The sequence below is a fragment of the Helicoverpa armigera genome, chromosome 21 (genome assembly GCF_030705265.1).
Source record: "Helicoverpa armigera isolate CAAS_96S chromosome 21, ASM3070526v1, whole genome shotgun sequence".
Classification (NCBI taxonomy): domain Eukaryota; kingdom Metazoa; phylum Arthropoda; class Insecta; order Lepidoptera; family Noctuidae; genus Helicoverpa; species Helicoverpa armigera.
Genome location: NC_087140.1, coordinates 2028568 through 2053803, shown reverse-complemented (window position 1 = coordinate 2053803; position 25236 = coordinate 2028568). Strand labels below are relative to the sequence as shown.

The 25236-nt window shown below is 37.1% G+C and overlaps 2 protein-coding genes and 1 pseudogene across 2 annotated transcripts; 1 reads left to right on the top strand and 2 right to left on the bottom strand.

Annotated features, from left to right (window-relative positions):
• Positions 1-888: 888 nt before the first annotated feature.
• Positions 889-6056, bottom strand: LOC110375946 (cytochrome P450 4V2). Its single transcript, XM_064040182.1, has 10 exons — positions 5877-6056; positions 5483-5572; positions 5178-5288; positions 4739-4924; positions 3713-3909; positions 3179-3233; positions 2687-2876; positions 2166-2314; positions 1537-1716; positions 889-1137 (listed from the first exon to the last, which is right to left on the bottom strand). The coding sequence occupies exons 1-10, from the start codon at positions 6034-6036 to the stop codon at positions 977-979; spliced, it is 1479 nt and encodes a 492-aa protein (XP_063896252.1). The 5' UTR covers positions 6037-6056; the 3' UTR covers positions 889-976.
• Positions 6057-6462: 406 nt separating this feature from the next.
• On the bottom strand, positions 6463-12922 carry LOC126056378 (cytochrome P450 4c3-like; annotated as a pseudogene).
• Positions 12923-14066: 1144 nt separating this feature from the next.
• Positions 14067-24614, top strand: LOC110375947 (cytochrome P450 4C1). The gene is made up of 10 exons (XM_064040026.1): positions 14067-14358; positions 14748-14837; positions 18593-18703; positions 19573-19758; positions 20163-20359; positions 20589-20646; positions 21002-21191; positions 22769-22914; positions 23820-23993; positions 24450-24614. Exons 1-10 carry the CDS (start codon positions 14202-14204, stop codon positions 24602-24604), a joined length of 1464 nt encoding a protein of 487 aa, XP_063896096.1. The 5' UTR covers positions 14067-14201; the 3' UTR covers positions 24605-24614.
• The last annotated feature ends 622 nt before the right edge of the window (positions 24615-25236 follow it).

The following is a 25236-nucleotide window of genomic DNA, read 5'->3' as shown; positions in this document are numbered from 1 at the left end:
ATTCCTTGTTCATAAGAGAGTACATAAGAGAGTATATAAGAGAGTACATAAGAGAGTACATAAGAGAGTACATAAGAGAGTACATAAGACAAAACATAAGAGAGTATATACATAAGAGAGTAGATAAGAGAGTACATAAGAGAGAACGTAAGAGAGTACATAAGTGGAGTACATTAGAGGAGTACATAAGAGGAGTACATAAGATGGCTTGTATAATGTTAGTGTACCTTGTTTTTATATTCCTTGATGTAATTACATCAAGAAACATAAAAATATATATGTATAATATAATAAATAAATCGCAAAATGTGTTGGTAAGCGCATAACTCAACAACGCCTGGACCAATTTGGCTAATTCTTTTTTTGTTGTGTTTGTTATTGTCAGAAGGTTCTTATGAAAATATTGTAAAGTAGAGAAGTCAGTTGACGGGAGCGAAGCAGTGGGCAAAAGCTAGTTATATACATATGTTTTAATATGTAGATTATTACTATGGACTATAGTCTGAAATCACCAACCCGCATTTAGCAAGCGTGGTGATTAATGCTCAATCCTTCTCCGTGTGAGAGGAGGCCTGTGCCCAGCAGTGGGACGATAAAAAGGCTGTAACTGTAACTGTATGTAGATTATTTAATCTTTAAAATCAACATAAATTCAAAATCACCCATTTTTGTCACAATATGATAGAGCTTCTACCACCTACCCAGGGATTTCAGACCGATTTTTTTGGCACCATCAAAGGTGCAAAGGCATTGGTAAACATTTCATTGCTGTCGATTCTGTTTTTTTTTTAAATGAAAATTTAGCCATTTCCTCTTATCATAACGTTTTTATAATGCTTATATAATGTTTTTATAATAAAAATAATGTAAATAAAAACAAAAAAAAAAGCATCTGTTATTGTAAATATTTTATTTTCCCAACATTTTTCATCACAACTGTTCTTACAAGACTTCCTTCATCTTACTCAACAGCCATTTAATTTAACAAATTCCTCTCCTCAATAGTAACAGCAGCGGTGGTCGGCTTGAGGATCATGTCTACCTTCAGCTCCATCTTGGACACATCTGCCGTGATGTGGTACCGACGTATGAAGTGAGATAGTGTCACCTTCATCGATATCATTGCGTAGGTTTTGCCTGGGAAGGAAGGTTAAATGCTAAAAAATGTAGCAGCTAGTCTTACAATTCTCGTCGAGTAATTATGACTCCAGAATTGGAGAATTCATCATAAGCCCCTGTGTAGTCCAACGGCAGGGACAGGCTTCTTCCCATTCAGAGAAGAAATTAGTGTTCAAATCTAGAATTCTTCAGGATGATTCTGTGATTTTTTAATTCGCCATAGTCAAAATGTACAAAAAAACACTTCTGCGGTTACGCGTTTAACTTCGGAAAAGATGAAACTTGGTAGCAATATAGCTCAAAATAATACATAGGCTTCTTCTTATCCACTTGGGAGAAATACATTCCTCGACACGTGATTAAGACCGTGGGTGGGAGCTAGAGTTAATCAGTTAATTGGAACTGATAGTAACTTACCAATACAAGATCTCTTGCCCAAACTAAAGCCAAAGAAGGCGCCGTTTCCAAGAGTAGCTATTGCCGGGTCCAGCCACCGCTCAGGCCTGAACACATCCACGTCATCCCCCCACTCAGGAGCGTGATGAGTCCCTACCGGCAGTATCACGCATTGACTGCCTGCACGCATTGTGTAGTTTCCTGTGAACATGAATGAACTGGATATCACTTTCCATGATAATTTGACATCTCATTTATTCGGGGCTGTAGGATTGTTCGAAAGAGTTACCGCTTCCATGATACCTACATAAAAGGCCTACGAAGGATCATGATGGGGTTTAGTTAGTAAGAGTCTGATACTCCCTCACGCTGTTAACCCACAGCGTGAGAAGTCATTTGATCATTGCCCATCACAATAAAAACCGAGTACTTCTTACTATTGAGTAGAAAACTGCTACAACAAACTCATGAGGCTTTACAGTAAGTTATATATCCTCATAGCGACGCTGGTCGTTTAAAAAGTCTACAAGCCGTACTGAATGTTCTTTTCTTAAATCTAAATCTTAGTTTATTTACAAGCCATCTAAGTTCAACTGTCCAAGATTCATATATCTCAGGTACAGTGTCTGTATCTAAATATTATTACTTACTTAGTTTAACATCCTTATCAACATTTCTCATTAAGGCAGGTCCAATTGGTAAAACTCTAAGAGCTTCCTTTATAACTGCTTCAGTGTACACTAATTTCTTGATATCGTCTTTTTCAACATCTCTGGTTGGTCCTAGGACATCGATCATCCTGCAACAATGCTTTATGTTAGTTTTGAAAAAATAAGCTTATCTTGAATCTTCAACTTCATTATAAGTAGTGCATAACAAAATTCAGCCCTTGCACAGTATATCTAGTCCACTAGTAGGTCGAACTCATAAATCATATGGAAATTTGCATATCAGTGATCGGGCTGATTAACAAGTATGATTCGATACACGATTACCTTCAAAATAAACTACTACCATCCATCGGCATTCACTTAAATCTTGAGTGTGTAGAAGGGCCCAAAATACTCTAAATATCTGGAGCTTTTATTGTTTATTTAATCTTGTTTTTTCTACACTCATTCAAATTCAAAAATCAATACCACACATTCATTTCACAAATACTTTTACTTACTCTTCATACATCTTCCTCTGCACTTCAGGATGAGATCCTATCAGCACCAGCATACACGTCAGTGTATTAGATGTGGTATCAAATCCAGCTAATATTGCTGTATCCACTTCTTCTTTTATCTCTTTCTCAGTAAGAGTGTCATCATTCTTAAGTTCTAGTAGTAAACTCATTAGGGGTTTGCATCTTGTACCTAAAACAGTATGTGTAAGTGAGTTTAAAATATCTTAGGTCTTTGTCGTTTTCTTAGTGTTTGTCTTTTGTTTTTGCTTTGGAATATAGTAGTAGGGAGTTGGGTAATCATCGATGTTTGTGTCATATTACCAATTATTTCTATACTGCCAGAACGAATTTATTATAAAAGTTGAAGCAGGAGTCACGTTAGGACGAAACATTCTACCTTAAAATCTTATACTGGTAGAATGCAACATTTAAATAGTTATAACAGTAGATAGTTATGTCAGTATATATAAATTCAAAAGAAAAGGTTTTTACCTGTCTCTGGTTCCTTTGATTGATGTTTCAATTCCTCCTTTTTTCTCTTTATTACCTTGAAAATAACTTAGCATTAAAAATACAGTCACCAAAATATTTAAACAAATGAGTCGGTAATGTTTATTCAAGACGTAATAATAATTTATTAGACTTAGAATAAATAAACAAAAAAATAAAAAAAATGAAAAGGCATCATTTACATAAATAATTATATTACTTCTCACTGAAAAAACAGCATCAATTAACATGCCTAGATTAGTATTGTTTAATGGGCATCTAATTATTCATAGAGTGTCAACATCTTCTTCCTTATTAACATTTTCCCCATTGCTTATTTTAATTCATCATAATATAATAGAAGATCCAATTTAAAGCATAATAGTTTCTCTTGCAATGCAGAGGATTCCATCAAGGTCTCTTTATCTTCAAGAGAATCAGAAACCAATTTAAATAAATCTCACTCCATGGAAAACTGCTTTGCCTATAGATAACTATTCCAACATAATTATACTTTTCCAAAATTGTTATCATTACCTGATTAGCCATATCATCCAAAGTCTTGATGAGCTTTTGTTCCTTCTTCTTCAGTCCGGTGAGCCTGAATATTAAGTCATTATGGAGCCAAACATTCTGGAACCTGTATACTACCATGTTCATGAGCTGGTCTGATGACTCCATGTATTTTCTAGCAAACTCTTTAACGCTTTCGTCACCAATGCCAAAGGCAGTTCCTGTAATATAGAAAAAAGGAGCATAGTTCTTTGTGTAGAAAGGATAATAAACAAGAAATTTATTACTTTGGTAAAATCGAAACCTTCAAAAAATGTCTATCTCTCATATGTCATGTAAAAATTACAAAAAAGGTGTTCAAGGTCGGGTTCATATGACCAATTAAGAAATTCTTCGACACTTCGTTTCTTTACCTGGAATAATGAGTCTCTTAATTAATTTAATAATGTCTAGACTACCTAGGCATTAATAAATCACCATGCTTCAGGAGCATTCAAGATTTGACACAAACCATATTTTTGTGTGAAAATGATCCATTGTATGCAAATAAAATAAAACTTGTGTGTTATAGACATCCTCAGGCATTTTTTTGCACTTTGTGGTCTCTCGAAATATATGAAAAATCATATCGCTCTTATCTTATACATTCTTCTCAGTCCGAAGCTGAATTTAAGTGGCTTGCTAACATACATAATTTTTATCAAGCCTACACTATCACGCTCCTGGATAAAGATTTACCCATTTCGTTTCTACTCCTCCTTATCTTTCAAATGCATAATCTCGTCGTAATAGACGTCCAGGTTATCCCACTATCTCTTCCAGGGTGTACTAGTCTACCACTAACAATACTAAATCAGTCATAGAAAATTAACCCAGAAATCATATCAATAATCGTTTATTCAAACTTGGCTGCAAAACAGCACTTTTTGAGCGTCACGAATTTACAAAAGACAGCCCCCAAAACGCCCACCCTTCGCCACTTCCTATGTGATTTTGCTGAGTAGAAGAAGTGGCGCAACAAACTCCCCAGCAACAAGAAACCATACTTACTGCTAAATGTCTGGAAGGCAATAAGCCTCAAGTAGTGGCTGATCTCAAAGGGCTCCTTCCCAGCATGAGCAGCCAGCTCACTGTTGAACTGCTTGGCCATGTGGTTGAAGATACCGAGGAAGTTGTGGATCACTGATACTGTGAACGCTGGGTTTAAGAGTTTGCGATGGCGCTGCCATGCTGCTCCTGTTATACATAAGAAATTATTTTAACAAAAGTACTTTATAGCCTACCTTGATAAATAGGCTATCTAACATTTTTTTCTTATTTCGCAGTAGTCCTTAAGATTATCTCGTTCAATTCTCCACGAAAAACATACATACTTCAGGAACAACCATATTTCTCTTAGTTGAAGAGGTTAAAAAAGTTATTTCTGAGTTCTGACTGTTAACAAAAGGATACTTCCAAAATTAATACTTTCATAGATGACTAGACATACCTGACGCTGTTAGGAGTCCATTACCCAGCCAATTATCTAAGTAGTTATAAATGAAGTGCTTCTGAAGACATGTGTTGGCTACTGTCAAAGCGTCATCAGGATCGGTTACCACTGCAAATTAGATTATTATCAAGATGAGGTAAAAATTTGACCAAAAACAGCAGCTTTCAAGTTTGGAAGACTAAAACCCTTTATATACCAAGGTAGGCTCTTTCGAACTATCCTGCAGCCCCGGCAGGCTTTTGCCCTGGTGGGCCCCAATGAGAGAGAACTATACCTAAGGCTAGAGATAGGTAATTACTCACAGTAATAAATCTTCCCTCCAATATGAGCGTATATCAATCCTCCATTTCTCACGCTCTCCATTGACATTGATTTTAACACGTCCCATATTGCTATATAAAAAGTGAAATTATTGAATAACAATACAAACACTCAAAGATCTTACAAAGGTAATGATGATGAAAAAAGATAGGTAAAAACGGATTGATTGGATCTATGAAAATTAATATATTTTGGAGATTTTTAGACTGAGGTTAAAGAAGAAGATGAAGTATATATATAAACAAGTACAATAACTTTTAAAAGCAGTGGAGGCGAAACAAGAAAGATAACATATCAAAAATAAAACATAAAACAAACTGTATCAATTTATGGTTATGAAATAAAATTTAAAAACAAAACATAACTTCGACATACTTTTAGTATTCCCACTGATGACATGCGTATGACCAATGATAGGTATACCACCAGAGAGAACTGGAGGCAAGGGATGGGCAGACGCCTTCCCTGAATAAGTGCGCCATGCTATGACTGCGCAGACGCCCCAAAATATACACAACAGTAACGCACTAAGCATTGTGTCACACTGAGTACTGTGGAGACAGTTATTGGAATTTTTCAAATTACCTATGGAAATTTTCTGACCTTTAAAGAATGACAAATTGACAGGTAATGACTGTTGAGGAGCTCAATTTACATTTCGTTGAGATTTTTATTTGAAAAGGTGCTTACGTATTTGGGATTCACAAAGTAAAATTCAGTGGAATAAGTTAGTTTTTTGTATCAATTTAATCATTTAATTTAATATCACCCTATCTTTCACAAAATAAATGCATCAACATCATCATCATCTCGGCCTTTTTTCATTAAATAAAACACTGGAATGGGATTAACTTTGAAATTCCTGTTTTTTGCCCTATAATAATTACTATTTTTTGTGGAGACGTGATGGGGAGGCCTTTGTGCAGCAGTGGGACAATAAAGGCTTAAAAAAAAACATATTAAATTACAACTTCATTCAATATTCTATAACAATCATTCACATTCTTCGTTCAATACTGATCTCGTGTCCCGACTCTGGTTTCAATACGAAGTCAAAATTTAGTTTCAACTGGCTCATGTCAGCTTTCACTCGGTACCGACGTATGAAATGCGCTAGCTGCACCTTCAAAACTATCATTGCGTAAGTTCTACCTGAAAATAAATAAATAATAGGACTATGATTACGTTGTTCTCAAGTGAAAAGGTAATTGCTACCAAAAATATCATCATCGAATTTATGTTTATTTACGCAAAGGCATCTTATTTCTCAAACAGAAAAGGTAGTATGCATTGATGAATATAGTACCCAAGATCATAATAACATCAGACTTTTGATACTTTTGATCATAGCATACATACAAACCCGGAAAAGGATCGTAAACAAATCGCTTGACCAATTGTCCGGAGTCCGGAGACTAGACAATCATGTCACAGTACCAATTAGTTCGCGTTGCATTAGAAATGTTCATATTTATATGAAAAATTGACACATAACGATCCTCTTCCAAGTAATTATGCATACTACGACCTTATGGTTTGATGAGATTATCCCGTCTAAGTCATATACAATTTCAAGGCCTACATAAAACTTACCTATACAACCACGCTTCCCTACTCCAAAAGCTGCGAATTCCTGATTGTTTTTAAAATCACCATTCAACCATCCTTCTGGACTAAACTCACTGGTTTTTGTATTCCAAGTAGAAACGATGTTATTCATCATTGGGAAGATGAGACAGTAACTGCCAGCTTGCATTGTGTAGTTCGCTGTAACCATAAAAATCAGAATTAGAAAAACACAGTGCCTCAGTAACTTAGCACAATCTCTCACTCAGTTAATCACAAAGATGAAGAATCTATTTATTTGAACGCTCTAAACTCAAGCACTACTGGAAAATCTTAAAAAAACATTTCAGTATTAGATAGTCCATTTATGTATGAGGGAGAGTAAAGGTCACTCTTTTATCCGGGTGCTTGAGGTGGTCTATTGGACACAAAATGAAACCGCTGGTAGAATCTAGTTTTACAAGTCGTGGTGGCCTAGTGGGCAAAGAACCAACCTCTCGAGTATGAGGGCGCGGGTTCGATTCCAGGTCAGGCAAGTACCAATGCAACTTTTCTAAGTTTGTATGTACTTTCTAAGTATATCTTAGACACCAATGACTGTGTTGCGGATGGCACGATAAACTGTAGGTCCCGGCTGTCATTGAACATCCTTGACAGTCGTTACGGGTAGTCAGAAGCCAGTAAGTCTGACACCAGTCTAACCAAGGGGTATCGGGTTGCCCGGGTAACTGGGTTGAGGAGGTCAGATAGGCAGTAAGTGCTTCTTGTAAAGCACTGGTACTCAGCTGAATCCGGTTAGACTGGAAGCCGACCCCAACATAGTTTGGGAAAAAGGCTCGGAGGAGGATGATGGTAGAATCTAGTTTCACATTGTATGTATGGTTATCATCATCTATTTCTTATTATCTGGTCTTTTTATATCCTTCTTTACCTAAAACATCAACACAATTATTAAAACAACTAAAATCATAACTTACTGAGCTTAACATCTTTTTCCACGCATCTCAAAATGCACGGTATAGTTGGTAACACCCGAAGAGTCTCCATTATAACCGCATTTGTGTAAACCAGTTTGTTCAAATCATCTCTTTCTACGTCTCGATCTGGACCTAGCACCGTCAATAATCTGCAAACAATATTACAAAATAAATTAGGGAAACTATCTGTATTATAGAGATAGATATACCTACATTATCAGGAAAACATTTTTTGAAAATTTTTGATCTTAGAGCTAAATTAAACTAAGTAACATAATGGATAGTCTTATGAGGCAACCTTACGTACCTATAATATTATGAATGTAATTTTGCATATCACCTATTTTTTTTTTTAATCTTTTATTTAAGAGGCTTAAACGCTGCTGCGTTATGCCAGCCTCGTAAGGTTTCACACAAATATCACCTATTTGTAATATTTCCTACAACATAACAGTTTTACTATAATTTTGCCTTGTGATGATCTTTCCTAAAGAGACTACATGGTGTCAATAGTCAGGTCCCCCGACACGTCAAAATTTAGTTTACGTAGTGTTAAAAGTTATTTTTTGCTTTTTATAGGGTTTAGCGTTTTTAACCTTTTGTCATAATTATTACCCTATTTTTTTTGGGTCGGGGGTTTTTTTTAATTTATAATTTAATTTTATTTCATGCTTTTTAAAGGAGCTAATTAATTTTTCCTTCTTTCATTTAATTTATTTTAGCTTAAGATGGGGTCGCTATATGCGATCTCGGCCAAAGGAAGCTGTTTAACAATCCTCATGACAAACTGGCTCTGGGAGAATTGCACAGTTTGAGAAACAATAAAGATTAAACTTTGGACATACTAGATTTTCAGCAAAAATATAAATCGGTTTATCCGTTTCATTCCGGCATTTCAGGGTTTCATCCGCCACATCCCATTTCCAGCATCAGGTTCTCGTCAATCAGAAACATGAAGAGAACTCGTCAAGACAAATTCAACGAGTCCAAACTCGATGGGTTTACTAAAAGGCAGTTCAGGGTTACGTCTCCTACCTTCGTGCCCTAACAGCAGACCAGCTCAGTGGTTCCAAAAGACATTAGTGTTTCAAATTTCAGATACCACATATACTTGCAAGTAAACTGAGCGTGTAACATTCCTATCACATCTAGCAAACGAGCTGATGACCTTGAAGACCTGAACCGATTTCCACCAAACATAGCTAAGAACACTCCCGACTGACATACCTTTTAAACAAAAAAAACTGCAATACAATCGGATCATCCGTTTGGGAGCTACGATGCCACATACACACACACACACACACACACACAGACACGTCAAACTTATAACACCCCGTCGTTTTTGCGTCGGGGGTTAAAAATCAGGTCTCACAACCTTGCAGTTTAAAACATTATCGTTTTGATAATTTCTAGTCACCAAGGTCAGGATCACGCGAACCCGACCTTGAAAAGACAATTTAAAATTCAAATCGATTGCTCTTACTTAATAGGTATTGTTTCTATAGTGATCATACGAGCATTACAAACAACTAGCCGTTTTCCCGCGCCCTGTGGGCACCACTGCGTCTAGATAAAATGTAGCCTGTTGTTACTAGAAAGGGTAGCTTTCCAATGGCGAAAGATTTTTTAAATCGGTCCAGTAATTTTTACCCTTTGAATATACCCTTTACAAACAAAAGTATTTTTTTCCTCTTTATATGCAGATATAATCATATCTTCAAATTCAACTTACTCTTGATACATTTTCTCCTGTACATCAGGGTAAGATCCAAGCAGCATCAGACTAAACATTAGTTGACTCGATGTTGTTTCGAAGCCAGTACCTATGATCGTGTTCAATTCTTCTCTTATCTGTTTATCTGTTAAAGCACCATTTGCTGATAGCTCTAAAAGAAGATCTAGGAAAGGTCTGTATTCTATTCCTGGGAAAGGGTAAATTGAGTTTATTTTCATATTGTGTTATATCATTGAATAATATTGAAAGTGTTTAGAGTTTACCAATAGCTGCTTCTGATTTATCGTTTTTATTTAATGCTTCCGTTTTTAGAAGTTGCTTTTTCTCTCGAATGACCTAAAAAACATCATTCATTTTATTTTTAATCTGGTTTGATAATTTGATTACTTAACTGAGACTATACTAACTTTATAACTACCTAAGACTCTACAATACTATCAACAAAACCAGTCAGCGATTTATTTTTTTCATCTGTCTACTGTATGTATGTTTACTACTTCTTCACGTGTAAAGTCACTCATAAATTTTCACCAGTATATTATTGTGAAACTATATCATCATCCTTTCACTTACTTTATCAGACATATTATGCATTGTCTCCACCAAGCTATCTTCCCTGTCCTGTATGCCAGTTAACTTGCATATCAAGTTACTCTGCAACCAGAACTTAAAGAATTTACTAACGAGAATAGAAACCATTTCACTGACGGCCTCAGTGTATTCTTTTATAAAGTTTACATCTTCTATAGCTTTTATTCCGAATGTGCCGACTGAAAAAAAACATTAACATTGTAAGTAGAGGAAACTAGGCCTAAAAGAAGACTGTTTTTAAGGGAATTAGAATCCTGAGCGATAGCGAGGGAATCAAAAGAGCACAAGGTGAAAAATCTTTGCACTCGAGTGCAACACGTAATTCATCCCACCTCATCGAGGAAATTTAAAACAAAATGGCGCGCACATAAATATCCCTCGACTGTTGAACGGACTCCAGGAGCTCTCTGTCAAAAGCGCGCGTCTGTGTACAGAGCTCCAGGACGAACCGTCGCTTTATTATCGCTTTATGACGTAATGCTGTACCTTTCTTGCTTACGAATTGAACGGAAAGAACATGAACTATGCATAAACAGACGTAACTAGACACTTGTAAGCGTTTTGTTAAACGTGTTTGTGTAAATAAAACATATGGCAAGTGGTGTTTGTTTTCTTTACTTTAATTAATGTTAATTCAGCAGTGTAAAACTTTGAAAATCGTTTTTGTTTTGTTTTTTTATGACGTATTTTTTACTATAAACTGGGAAAATAATAGCTCATCGTGATTTTAAATTAGAACTAATTATACATTACAAATTGAAACTGGACTAATACATATTTTATGTTAGCCTATTTGCGATTTCAAAGATATAAGCTTTTATAAGCTTTTATTAAGACTTTGAGATATTGTAATTTTAAATACACGCGCCGGTATCGCGCGGACCACCCACGAAGTGCTGACACAGATGCGCCGAATCGCGCAAAATGGCCGCCACAGCCGAGAGTATCGTTTGAGAGTATCGTTTGTCGTTTGAGTTGAGATACCGGCGCGTGTATTTAAAATTACAATATCTCAAAAGTCTTAATAAAAGCTTATATAAAGCTTATATCTTTGAAATCGCAAAGAAATAGGCTAACATAAAAATATGTATTAGTCCAGTTTCAATTTGTAATGTATAATTAGTTCTAATTTAAAATCACGATGAGCTATTATTTTCCCAGTTTATAGTAAAAAATACGTCATAAAAAAACAAAAAAAAAACGATTTTCAAAGTTTTTTCTTTACACTGCTGAATTAACATTAATTAAAGTAAAAAGAAAACAAACACCACTTGCCATATGTTTTATTTACACAAACACGTTTAACAAAAACGCATCGTCAGCCGCGAGCCGGCCGACTACTTTTCAAGTGTCTAGTATACGTCACAAGTGGGTTCCAGTTACTTCAAGTGCGTGTTTATGCATAGTTCATGTTCTTTCCCGTTCAATTCGTACAAGTAAGAGCAAGAAAGGTACAGCATTACGTCATAAAGCGATAAGATAAAGCGACGGTTCGCAGAGGACTCCTGGAGCTCTGTACACAGACGCGCGCTTTTTGACAGAGAGCTCCTGGAGTCCGTTCAACAGTCGAGGGGATATTTATGTGCGCGCCATTTTGTTTTTAAATTTCCTCGATGAGGTGGGATGAAAAGTTACGTGTTGCACTCGAGTGCAAAGATTTTTCACCTTGTGCTCTTTTGATTCCCTCGCTATCGCTCAGGATTCTAATTATTGAAACACTCGCTACGCTCGTGTTTCAATTTTAGTATCCTTCGCTTGCTCGGTCATCAAAATTGAGCCCGCGGTTAAAAAGCAACTTTGCACTCTTGTATAACAAATAACTATTTGCCTCTAATTACGGAATTTCCTTACCTGTAGCTGTTGCAAGTCCATGACCTAGCCAAGTTTTACAGAAGTCATACGCATAATGTCTGTTGATACACGAGTTCCCAGCTATTATTGCGTCTTGAGGATTGGTTATCACTGAAAAATAAAATACCTATGAATAACACGGGGTTATTTTCATGACTCCAAAGATAATACTCTGACAGCTGTGTATAAATCGGACTAAAAAAGTGAGGGAATAGATATACTTAGTGCTCTTGTAGACATAAGCACGCTGGCAAACCTACGGTAAACGCTCTGCGCAGACAGCTTCAAAAAGATAAAGTTATTAATTAAATTGAAAAAGAAAATTGTCTACGTACGTACATTTATATTTTTAATGATAATTAAGTAGGTAGTACTTACAATAATATAGCTCACTTCCAAAATTGAAAACTGCAACGCCTCCTAGCTTTTCGCAGCTTTCGCTCAAACTTGCCACGAATTTCAAAAGATCTGAAAAAATCAAGATCCTTTTCAATACTTAGGATAAAAACAGCCAAGTACCTATATAATTATAGAAAGAATAACTTACTAGATCTGGATAAAACCGCTTGATGCATATGCCCAATGACAGGCAACCAACCCGGCACTTTTGGAGGCAAAGTATAGGTCCCCTTATATCTCCCAAGGACTCTTAGACAGACAAGAAACAAAACACAGACGAACAAAATAATACCCAACATTTTACTAATATAAATGAACAATAACTAAAAATGGCCAGGATCAGAAGATTTTATACTGAGTCAAAAATACCTCTAATGTTAGAATATCAATTTGGGAAAGATAGTCAGATAACCATCTTGAATTGGAAGACAATGAAATGATTGTGATTGAGCTGTGAGATTGAGATATTGTGAGATTTTCCCTGAAGAAGATGTAAATTACTATAAATATAGTTATTAATATCTCTTAACTACCCTCTGCCAGCTGTTTCACCGTATTTACGTACTTAATTTACTATAGGATTTTCAATGAATAAGCTCTTCTGTCCACATGTTTATGATTTGATGCAATTTTTTATATTTTATTGAAAGCTTTTGCAATCATATTTCAAGTATAACGGTCATTACAACCTTCATTCACGAAATTGTTTATGGATGAAGTTATTTACTTTTAAATTTCCTTATTTTTGGAGAGTCAAGTTGTGTCTTTGTCCATAAATCTCGCCAGTGCCATAAGCTATCGAAGTTATTGTGCAGAACAGACGGATATGTTTAAATAAGCAATGTATGATAATTATTGTCTCTTACAAACAATATTTATGCTTTTACTTGTAGGTACTGTTGCGACAGTTCAAGGAGATCAAAATGACCTTCAGATTATATCGATTTCCGAATTTTTTATATGTGAATAAAACCAAGAATTGTGATTGTTTCATTTTTATGTTTATTTCTGCACTTACCCTAAGCAGAAAGCAAAAAGTGTTTTTTAGCAAATTTGCATTAAACCAACATTTTATATCAACAATTGCAATGAGATAATATCACATTTCGGGTAAACATAGGTATATAGTAATATGTATTTTTATTTTGTTATGCATCGGGCTATGAGGGAGAAGGAATAGTGAGTGCACTGGTGTCTGCGCAAATGCTTGTGCCCTATAATATGTCCTGCGCAGCTGGCTGATCTACTTATATGAGAACAGCCGCCGTGGTCGAAATCGGCCTAGGGCACTATTAATATTTTTAATTATTGTACACTCCTGACAGTTACGACGATTTTTCGAAAATATTTTTTGGTATTTTAACAGCAAAAGCATTGACCTCAAAGATGATTGTATTCAATTTCAGGCATATTTTGATTAAAAAAATCTGTTATAAGGTTGTCGAGTTTTGGGCTTACTGGAAGCGAGCTAAAAGCTGAGATTTATTTTTATCTTTTTTTGTATTACTCACTCTTCGAAGTAGTATTTAACGTTGCACTCAATAAATCTTCGATTAGTTTCGGAAGTGCGATCGTAAAATGTTGAGCCTGATTTTAATATATGTTTTAGTGGTTTGTTTGGGGTTTGTGATATTAAAAAGGACTCGGAGTTCAAGTGAACATGCGTTGCCGCCATTATTGCCTGGATCTTTGCCCATAATTGGGTATACGATACAAGTCGTTTCTGCAGCAAGAAGTAAGTGTTTTTGTACTTAATATTACGTACTTATCTTACCTTACTATTACGTAACTGTACTCCATTGTAGTAGGAACTTGTTCCTAAAAGTAAAGAATCTTTATATGACCTTTTACACTAATGCATAACAAATAATTACTGCATGATTATATAATTGATTAAGTAATAATTATATTGATTTTTAGCTGCATTTTGTTTTTATAAAAATATATTTAAGCTTTTAAATAGAGGCGTCAGCCAAGTAAGTTTTCAATTACTGAAAAATATTATGTATAAGTAACTGCAGTAAAGTATAAGTAATTTAATTACCCAGTAAGTTAAACTACATTATAGAATAGTTCTTTAGCTATTCAGAAAGATTAGTCTACTTTTGATGGTATTTTTTTCAGATCAGTTTCGTTTATTGAAAGCTGTAACTTCAGGCAGCGCTGAAAAAGGAGGGATAACTACCACCACCTTCGGGACAGAGCGGTACTACTGTGAGTAATGTTCTACGCAGTTTATATCTTATGAGTAAATGTAAAATCCAAAAAATCTGCAATTTCCCATTGCCAAGTTGGATTTTTTGGGCCGGGCTTAAGAAACCTGGGCTATTGTATTTTATCCCGGTATGGGTAGTAGTTCCCACGGGGCGCGGGTGAAACAGCGATAAAACGGCTAACCAAGAATAAAGTGAAATGCATTAATTTCCGTACACACTATTTATATTACTACGCTAAAAGCGAGCTAATATAAATAGTATTACTACGCTAAAAGCGAGGTAATATAAAGTAGTCTGTATGCTTTAGCGTAGTAATACTACGCTTTTGAGTGCCTGAGCGAGGTCTCGGGTTTGATTCCCGAGTCGGGCCGAAATCGCTTTGTGGGCTTTAGAAGACTTTCACAAAGCAGTCCGGAGCCTGGAAGTTGGTGATTGATACACCCGTGCATCGGAGAGCACGTAAATATCGGTCCTGCGCCTGATCTCTCTCCGGTCGTGTCGGATTGCCGTCCCATCGGGTTATGAGATAGAAGGAATAGGGAGTGCACCTGTGTCTGCGCAAATGCTCGTGCACTATAATAATGTCCTGCGCCGTTGGTTAATCTTCTTGAAAATTTTTAACATGAGAACAGCCGCCGTAGCCGATATTCGGCTAGAAGGACATCATCACTACGCTTTTATTAAGTAAAACCTGTATGTAACTAAGTACACAACAACTCAACCCAGTTACCCGGGCAACCCGATACCCCTTGGTTAGACTGGTGTCAGACTTACTGGCTTCTGACTACCCGTAACGACTGCCAAGGATGTTCAATGACAGCCGGGACCTACAGTTTAACATGCCATCCGAACACACAGTCAATGGTGTCTAAGGTGATCTTCACACTGCCCCGCATCACGCTGCATCTTGCGTGTCGACGCACCTACGCGCGTTCCTGCGGGAGTGCAGATCTGCATCATCGTGCGGGTTTTTCGCGCACTCACGCGCGTAGGTCATCATCATCATCATCCTCCTGCCCTTATCCCAATTTTATTTGGGGTCGGCGCAGCATGTTTTCTTCTTCCATACGCTTCTATCTGCCGTCATCTCACAAGTAACATTCTTTCTTACCATATCTACTTTCACACAATCCATCCATCGTTTCTTTGGTCTTCCTCTTCCACTATATCCGTCCACGTTCATACTCATTACCTTCCTCACAACATGACTCTCATTCCTCCGCATCACATGCCCATACCACGACAGCCGGTTTCCACGCAGTTTTTCTGATACCGGCGCTACTTTCAAACTTCCTCTTATATACTCATTCCTCACTCTATCCATTCGCGTAACTCCACACATACCTCTTAACATTCTCATCTCTGCCGCATGCAATTGTCTTTCATTCGTCGCTTTTGTGGGCCAGCACTCTGATCCATACAAGACAGCAGGCCTGACCATACTCTTGTAAATTTTCCCCTTAAGTTTAAGGGGAATACGAGGGTCACAAGTTGTTCCCGTTACCTGCCGCCATTTCATCCATCCTGCGTTAATTCTGTGCGTAACTGTCCGATCTATTTCGCCATCGCCCTGAATAAGCGAACCGAGATACCGGAAATCGGAGCAGACTGGAAGAAGTGCGTTATCCAGCGCTATGGCTTCAGGACTGGAGAGACCGCCGAAATCGCAGAACATGTATTCGGTCTTGGTTCTGCTGATTTTTAAGCCAACATTCTCCAGTCTCTGTTGCCAACTCCCCAATCTGCTCTGGATCTCAGGTCCGTCTTCGCTAACCAGGACGATGTCGTCGGCAAACAGCATGCACCAGGGTGCCTCCTCCTGTATGTCCGCCGTCAAGGCGTCCATAATAAGCAGGAAGAGGTAAGGACTTAAAGCCGACCCTTGGTGCAGGCCCACAGCCACACTGAACTGGTCAGTATTGCCGGCCGACGATCGGACATAAGTACAGGACTGCCTGTACATCGCACGAACTAGCTCCACATACTTCCCAGGCACACCTTTCTTTCATGGCCCACCACAACACTTCCCGAGGCACCCTATCATACGCTCAAGGTCAATGAACACCATGTGCAGATTCCTGTGCACACGTCTGTACTTCTCGCACAATTGGCGAAGTGCGAAGATGGCGTCCATTGTTCCTCGACCTGGCATAAACCCAAATTGGTTTTGGGTAATTTCACTCTCTTCTCGCACTCTTTCTCTATCACTTTCTCCCATACTTTCATAGTATGCGACATGAGCTTTATCCCTCTATAGTTGCCGCAATCTTGCACATCCCTTTATTCTTGAAGATGGGCACTAGCGAACTACTGCACCATTCTTGCGGGATGACTTCTTCATGCAGCAACTTATTGAAGAATAAAGTCAGCCACATACATCCGTTCTTCTTTAACACCTTCCACACCTCAGCTGGTATATCATCAGGGCCCAAGGCCTTTCCATTCTTCATACTTCCAAGTGCTCTTTCTACCTCATCCATGCTAATTTCTCTTATTATTTACTTGTGCCTCTTGAGTATTCCATTCCAAACATTCTCTTCATTCATAAGCTTTTCAAAATAAACCTTCCATCTCTTTTATTTCCTCATCTTTACATAAACCTTGCCAGACTCATCTTTTATGCATTTTATGTTATGTCCCTCGATCGTCTCTCTCTTTCGTAATTCGGTAGAGTTTTGGCCTCTTGACTGTCCATTGAGTTGTACAACCTCTCCTGCGCCTTAGCTTTGCAACTGCTACCGCCTTCTTTGCTTTCCTCTTCCATTCCATATAGATTCTCTTTCTGTCATCCTTCAGACTTGCATTCACTATTTCAACATTCTGCCATTCTTTGAATGCTACTTTCTTTTCTTTCAAAACCTTTTGTACTTCATCATTCCACCACCATGTATCTCTATCTATCAAACCTTTTCCTCTCGACTCTCCGCACACGTCTTTTGCGACTTCCCTTATATGGCTTGCCATTTCACTCCAACATTCATTCACACATCTACCTTCCATCTCCTTCATTTCTGATATTTTTTCCACAACCTGACTCCTAAATACATCAGCACATTCTTCCTTCTCTAGCATACGCCACCTTATCCTTGGAGGGGGCCGATCTTTATTGCTTTTGGTCGAGACAGTTACTTTGACATCCAGAATCACAAGTCGGTGCTGAGTGACTAATGCTTCGCCTGGCAGCACTTTGCAGTTTTTGACACAGCGTAGACTACTCCGCTTCACCAGGAAGTAATCTATCTGTGTCGCGTGGTGGCCGCTCTTATATGTCACGAGGTGCTCCTCTCGTAGGTGCGTTTTGTAAATTCACGCACGGCGACTTCCATTTTCAAATATACACGTCACGCCCATTCAAAATCACGCGCGGCACTGCGGGATCAGTGTGCCATACCATGCGTCTCGCCCCGCACCTACGCGCGGAGGTGCGTGTTTCTCCACATGTATGTGCGTGATCTGCATGAACGCGCGTGGATGCATTTTCAGTGTGTTGGACTATGCGTGTTTTCCATACAAACGGAGATATTTCCATACAACGGAAAAAAACGCATCCACGCACTACGCTGCATCATGCGGGGCAGTGTGATAATCGCCTAAGATATACTTAGAAAGTACATACAAACTTAGAAAAGTTGCATTGGTACTTGCCAGACCTGGGATCTAACCCGCGCCCTCATACTTGAGATTCTGCCCACTAGGTCACCACGGCTCGATTTGCTAGTGTTTTAAAACTATTTATTTATTTTCTTTTTCCAGTTATAACTGATCCTCAAGACGCAGTGACAGCTGCAAACTCCTGTCTTCAAAGACATTATGCATTTGACTTCTGCAAACCGTGGCTGGGCGATGGACTGTTAACGACTTCGGGTGTGTAAATAATTACTTAAGTATCATAATTATATTGATAATAATTATACGTAAAATGATGTTAACCTTACTAATATTTATTTGAGCTTATCAATACCTAATACTTATTATAGAACTGAACTGTGTTATTACATAAAAAATCAAATGCAATTTAGGTAGTGAGTAAAATATATGTTTGATTTTTTATGTGATAAGAGAAGAGATATTTGTTTGTCTGCTTCAAGGTGCTTATCTCAGGAACACCAAGTCCCATTAAAAAATCCTTAAGTTTTATGTAGCCAATTTATCGAGGAAATTACAAAAATACTTACCACCATACCTGAAACTAGATCTAAATATTGAGAAAACATAAAAAAATAATTTGAGAATTTTTGCTTGATTTAATCCCGGAAACTACAGGTCCAATTTGAAATAGGTTCTCTTTATCTTATTTAACCCATTTATAGCGGAAGCATTATATAATTTGGTTTGTTTGATTTATTAACTTAGTAAGATCAGGTTATCTCATATTTTTTCGTGTCGAATTCAACTTGCATTGAATAATTTGGGTTAACCTTTAAACACTTTCTTCTTTGAAAAGAGTGAGAGATTTTTAAGCACCTGTAATAGGTCAATATGAAATTAAAACTTCAACTTTGACTTTGAAGGCCATAGGCTAAAAACGTGGTCATCATCATCATCATCATCATCATCATCATCATCATCAGCCTATCGCAGTCCACTGCTGGACATAGGCCTCTCCAAGTGCACGCCACTGAGATCGATTTTAGCAGTAGGCTATATTCCTCTAATGTGCAGAACAAAAACGTGGTAGTCAATACAAATTGAAAACCACCATCAAATAAATCTATCATTCCTACAATTTTCAGCTGAAACATGGAAGAGTCATCGCAAGCTTCTCAGCCCAGCATTCAGCCTGCCGGTGATCCACGGCCTGCTACAAGTATTCAACAGTCAGTCCAGGAAACTTCTGGAAGAAGTAGCCCCTCATGATGGAAAGGGCTCGTTCGATCACGACGTGTATTTAACAAAGAATGCTTTGGAAACTCTTTGTGGTGGGTACTAGTTTTGTTTCTTTCTGTATTTCTAAACGTTTTGTTTTCCTTATTGTCTTTAATTTATTTGTAGTTCGAGTATTTAGATGGCCGTCTCATCAAACTTTTTAGGTAGCTTATTCTATCTGTTTCAATGTGCACGATACGATATACTGTAGATTTTTTTTATTATTGTAGTAAAAAGTTCCTGGGGTAATTATTTATATATTGATAAGTTTCAAATCCTATATTTTCGTAACGGTTTGAACTTCTTCTTTCTAAATTAATGACATTCCCCAGTTGACATTAAAGACTTTAAAAAGTAATGCCTAGTTTTTTAACTACATAGTGTAAATGTCAAACCAAAACATTGAATTTTGTAATACAGCCTTGTATTAACAGCCGGTTCCTATCTATTTTTTCAGTGGGCACTTTCGGAATAAACATCATAGATGACGAAAAATTTACGCAGAAATATATCAAATCCCTTTACGAGATTATTCCAATGGTGACGAGAAAGTTCGTCGAAGTGTGGAGCCAGAGCGACTTTTTGTATAAACTCTCAGGACTTAAGGAGAAGGAAGACCAATTGCTGGACACTTTACATTCTATGACGGATAAAGTATTTTTATTTTTGCTTTATATACTTTGTGCTTAAGTAACGGCAGATTTCTATAACCTAAGTTGTGTGTTTTAAGACTCACTTGGGAGAGACTGAGACAATTCAATTCAGACAATCGCAAATCAACACATAGATAAATTATAGAAATTCATTGTTAAGGCTGTGCTGGTTAATTATAAAGATGCCATAAGACACTGACATTGCTTTAATTTCAATCAATATGTTTCAGGTTTTACAAGAGAAAAAGCTTGCAAGAAAGGGGAAGGAAATAAAAAAAGAAGTTACTGGTATTTTATAACCTTATTTATATAATATAGCTTATACATGTATCTACCGGTAACCATTGGGGTAAACGAGTTCTAGAGTGGAGACCACGCCTCGGCAAACGTAGTGTAGGACGTCCTCAGCCACGGTGGAGTGATGACTTGCGCAAGACGGCTGGCAGGAGCTGGATGCGAGAAGCCGAAAATCGATCTCAGTGGCGTGCACTTGGAGAGGCCTATGTCCAGCAGTGGACTGCGATAGGCTGATGATGATGTATCTGCCTAAGATATAGGCCACTTTTATATCCGATTGCAAGAAGTAATCTTTTCAGAATTTAGTTTATAACAATAGTAGCATTTTTATTTTTTTTTCTTCCAGGAATAGAATACAGACCTTTCCTAGATCTGCTGTTAGACTTGTCAGAAAATGGAGATTTGTCAGACCAGTACATTAGAGAAGAAACACAAACGATCATTGCATCTGGCTTCGAGACCACTTCCAACCAGTTGACATCTACTTTGGTGCTGTTAGGTGCTCATCCTGAGGTGCAAGAGAAAATGTATGAAGAGTAAGTAAATTTTGGAGGAAATTAAACTCAAACTAGCTTCGTAATTACTGGCCATTTTTAACCGACTTCCCAAAAAGGAGGAGGTTCTCAATTCGGCCGGTATGTTTTTTTTTTTTCTATGCATGTACATCGATTACTCCGAGGTTTATAAACCGATTTACGTGATTCTTTTTTTGTTCGACGCGAAATGGCTGCCATTTGGTCCCATAGTAATCAGGTCAGGATCTGATGATGGAAACCCTAAGAAATCGAGGGCAACCTTCGAAAGTTGTAGGGATACATAGGGTAAAAACTTGCCACTCAGGTGTATGCCTGAAAGCACTATTCAGCAGTGAAGGTTTGGAGCTGACCTGATGATGGAGACCAGAGAGGGTTGAGGGAACTCGACAACTGAATATGTAAACTACCTCGTGTTTGGGCTTATATTATTTGTATTGACGAGACGTTTGCAACAGTGCAGGTTTGGAGCTGACCTGATGAAGGAGACGAGAGAAGGTCGAGGGAACTCGACAACTGAATATGTAAAATACCTCGTATTTGGGCTTATATTCTTTGTATTGATGAGAATTTTCCTCTTATATGGATAGTGACAACAACTCGTATCACTGAAAAGCTGTAAATAAAAAACTTTTTTACAAAAAAAAAAAAAAAGTTTTAAACATATAAAATTAAAACGGAAGAACTATGATTTATGATATTCTACGTAATCTTGGAAAATAATTAAAAATAAGAATAATTTATTGTTTAAAAATTACATACAATTGTTTTGATTCCTGAAACTCATGATTCCCTGAGGCACAGGCACATTCGTTGTCAGTTTTACTATTAATTTATACACAAATCTTCTCATCCATTATAATAAATAATCCGCTACATAATCTAAATGTAATGTTGCTAAAACCCTCAATGAGAGAAAACTATTTGCACGCGTTGATGTCTTTTGTACTAGACGTTACAATTAAGCTTTGATGTCTTTTGTTTATAATTTTATGAAGAAATATCAAGGAAAAGAGAAACTATACCTATCAAAACTTCGAAAAACTAGTAGTAGGTTTCAGATAAACATAATTAGGTATGTTAACTATTTAGTCTGTCGTGATTTTTTAAGGAACCGTATCGAAATCGAAACCATTCCTCCAGCATTGGATACTACAAACTGAAAGCACAAAACATTCTGAAAAACATCGATTTCCTTTCAATACAACTATCATTGGCGATCACTTTGACAGCTAAAGCAATCATTGAAAGGCAAACGGTCCGACAATGGCGAGAAGAAATGAATAATTGCCCAAAAGGTTGACGAGCTCCGTCTTAGCTTGAGACAACTATACCTCATTACATTGTAACGAGGCAGTCTCATCATAAGATATCGAATGTAATTAAGGATACGATGTATTAGAACATAACCCATTAGTCACTATCATCTTAGAACATTAAACAACCGGAGACGACATTACGGCAATACCTTTCACTTTGGCAGACTTTTTCGCATAGAGATTGGCACTCTTGGTCGTGAGTAGGTTAACTGCTCTAAGTTATACAAACACAAGTGTTTATACTTTGTTTTTTCCTTACAGATTAATAGATGTACTACAAGATAGAGATGTAGAAAAGGAGGATCTAAATAAGCTGGTGTACACAAACGCTGTCATATTGGAGTCTCTTCGATTATTCCCTACAGTGCCGTGCTTACTGAGATGTGTGGAGAAGGATGTTAAGCTAAGTAAGATATGAACTAAAGTTAAATGATTATGAACTTTATAACTGATTTTTAGTTTGGTTAAAGATTTAGCAATGCCATCTAATGTCATATTTATAGAATATTTTTTTTTTTTATTGATGTAGATAAAGATATTTTGTATATCTTCTTATAAGTGGTTAAGAGGACGAATAGGAATTTTTGGCGCCAAGGATGTCAATTTTTCTCAGTAAATACAAAACGGATCAAAATACAACTTGGTTACCTGAAAGTTCATGATATAAACCTTATTTTGTTAGTTGTAGAAACATGATTAGGTAACTTTTATAACAGAGAAAAATATATCAAACATACCTCTTTTTAAAAAGAGATTCACATATTATGGGCAAACGGGACCGATTAAAGCCTCTTAACTTTTTTAGTAGTTGAGTATATACATACTCTTTAAAATTGTAGAAGGATTTTTTATCAAATTATCATTTCTAAATAATAAAATTACAAAACCATTTTGTCGCTTACGACTTTTAGTTATAAGCTAGCGCGCGTATTGTTATCCTCGCCCCGCTCAGACGCTCCGACCCCTTTTGGCGCCTTAGATGCGCGTGCCGGTTATGGAATTATTGTTGACCAATTCCTCGCCTTAAATAGGGATATATTTATTTATTTTATAATGGCTAAGGCCTCGGTCTTGTTGTCGATAGGACAGGACGTGAGTTTTGTTTCAAAAGGTAATTTTTATGTGCCCGTCGCCTAAAAAACCCTTACATTAACCTTTGGACCACTGCGTGTCGTTGTAAAAATGGGGCCATTATCCACTGTCATTAACAAGAGGCCTAATTCCTTATCTGCATGAAAAGAGACCTGTCCACTGTGGACAGTTTTTTTTTTTGGTAAAGTCCAGCCAAATAAGAACTTGTTATCTATTTTAGAAAACTACACGATGCGTGCTGGCAGTTACTGCAGTATATCTCCTCTGGTAGTAAATGTGAACTCTCCTTGGAAAGCAGAAACAACACATTTTGATCCTGAAAAATGGCTGAACGGAGAATACAAAAACAATTCGGAATTTGCCGGATTTGGATTGGGGAAGAGAGGATGTATAGGTATGGACTGATTTTATTACTTTTAGTTTTTTGCTATTCAATATGTAAATCAAAATGGAAAGCAATAATTAACGACAAAGGTATTTTTTAAAAGACCCCGATATAATCATAATGAATCATAGTATTAAGGTATGTAAGTTATTTGATAAGTTGGACCCAAGTTTTAAGTGTCCTTCTCCGCGTGAGAGGAGGCCTGTGCCCAGCAGTGGGACGATAAGAAATCTGTAACAGTAAGCTTTTAGTGAACAGTTTTAGTGACAGACTATCTGTGGATTTGCTTGACATAGATTTATGATATTATTTTCTATGGAGGTAATTACAAAATTCAGTCTCCATTATCTAGGCCGTAAGTACAGTAACTGGACTTACAATTCTCTTGAGGATAGATATATCAAATTGACGACTTTAATAAAATACGTGATTAAGTTTAAAAACCATTTTCTTATTTATTTACAGGTAAAACATACGCAATGACGATGATGAAGGTGGTACTATCACACTTCATACGGCGGTACCGAGTGCGAGCTGACATGAGCCAGGTTCGAGTCAAGTTCGAGTTCCTATTGAAACCAGTGTCAGGACATGAAATCAGGATCCAACGGAGAAATTAAGAGAATAATTTAATGATATTAAACTATGTAGTTTCTGAGAATAAGTGTTTATTAATTATACAAATAAAATATCTATGTCTTGTGGTATTTTCATTCTGATTTATGAAATACAAAAAAAAAGATAAGTCTTTAATGGCCAATCCGTACTGAGCAATTGTAGTTTTTCATCATTATATACCTATTGTGGTATGAGATGACAACTGAGCCCTACAATGAGATAATAAAAAGGTTGAATGATGAGAATGCTATTTAAATAAATAATTGATTTAAAAAAAAAACTAAGGAAAAAATTGCTTATTAAAGATTCTTAATGTAACCTTGCATTACTTTCCCACGTCAAAAAAAGTAAGCTTAAGAATACCTATTGTGTTGAATGTTCCGATGTCGCAGTGGTTGCTAGCGCGGCTTGCATGTGGTCCCGGGTTTGACTCTTGGATCGGGCCGAGATCGCTTTGTAGGATTTACAAATATCCAAAAAGCAGCCCGGAGTCTGGATATTGGTGGTTACACTCCCGTGCCTGGGAGGGCACGTAAAGCCGGCGTCCCCGAATGCTACTCTGTAGCAGTCGTTGTTACGATTCCACGTCAGAGGTCATCAACTAAGACACTTGGACCTGTTAGTTGATTAAACG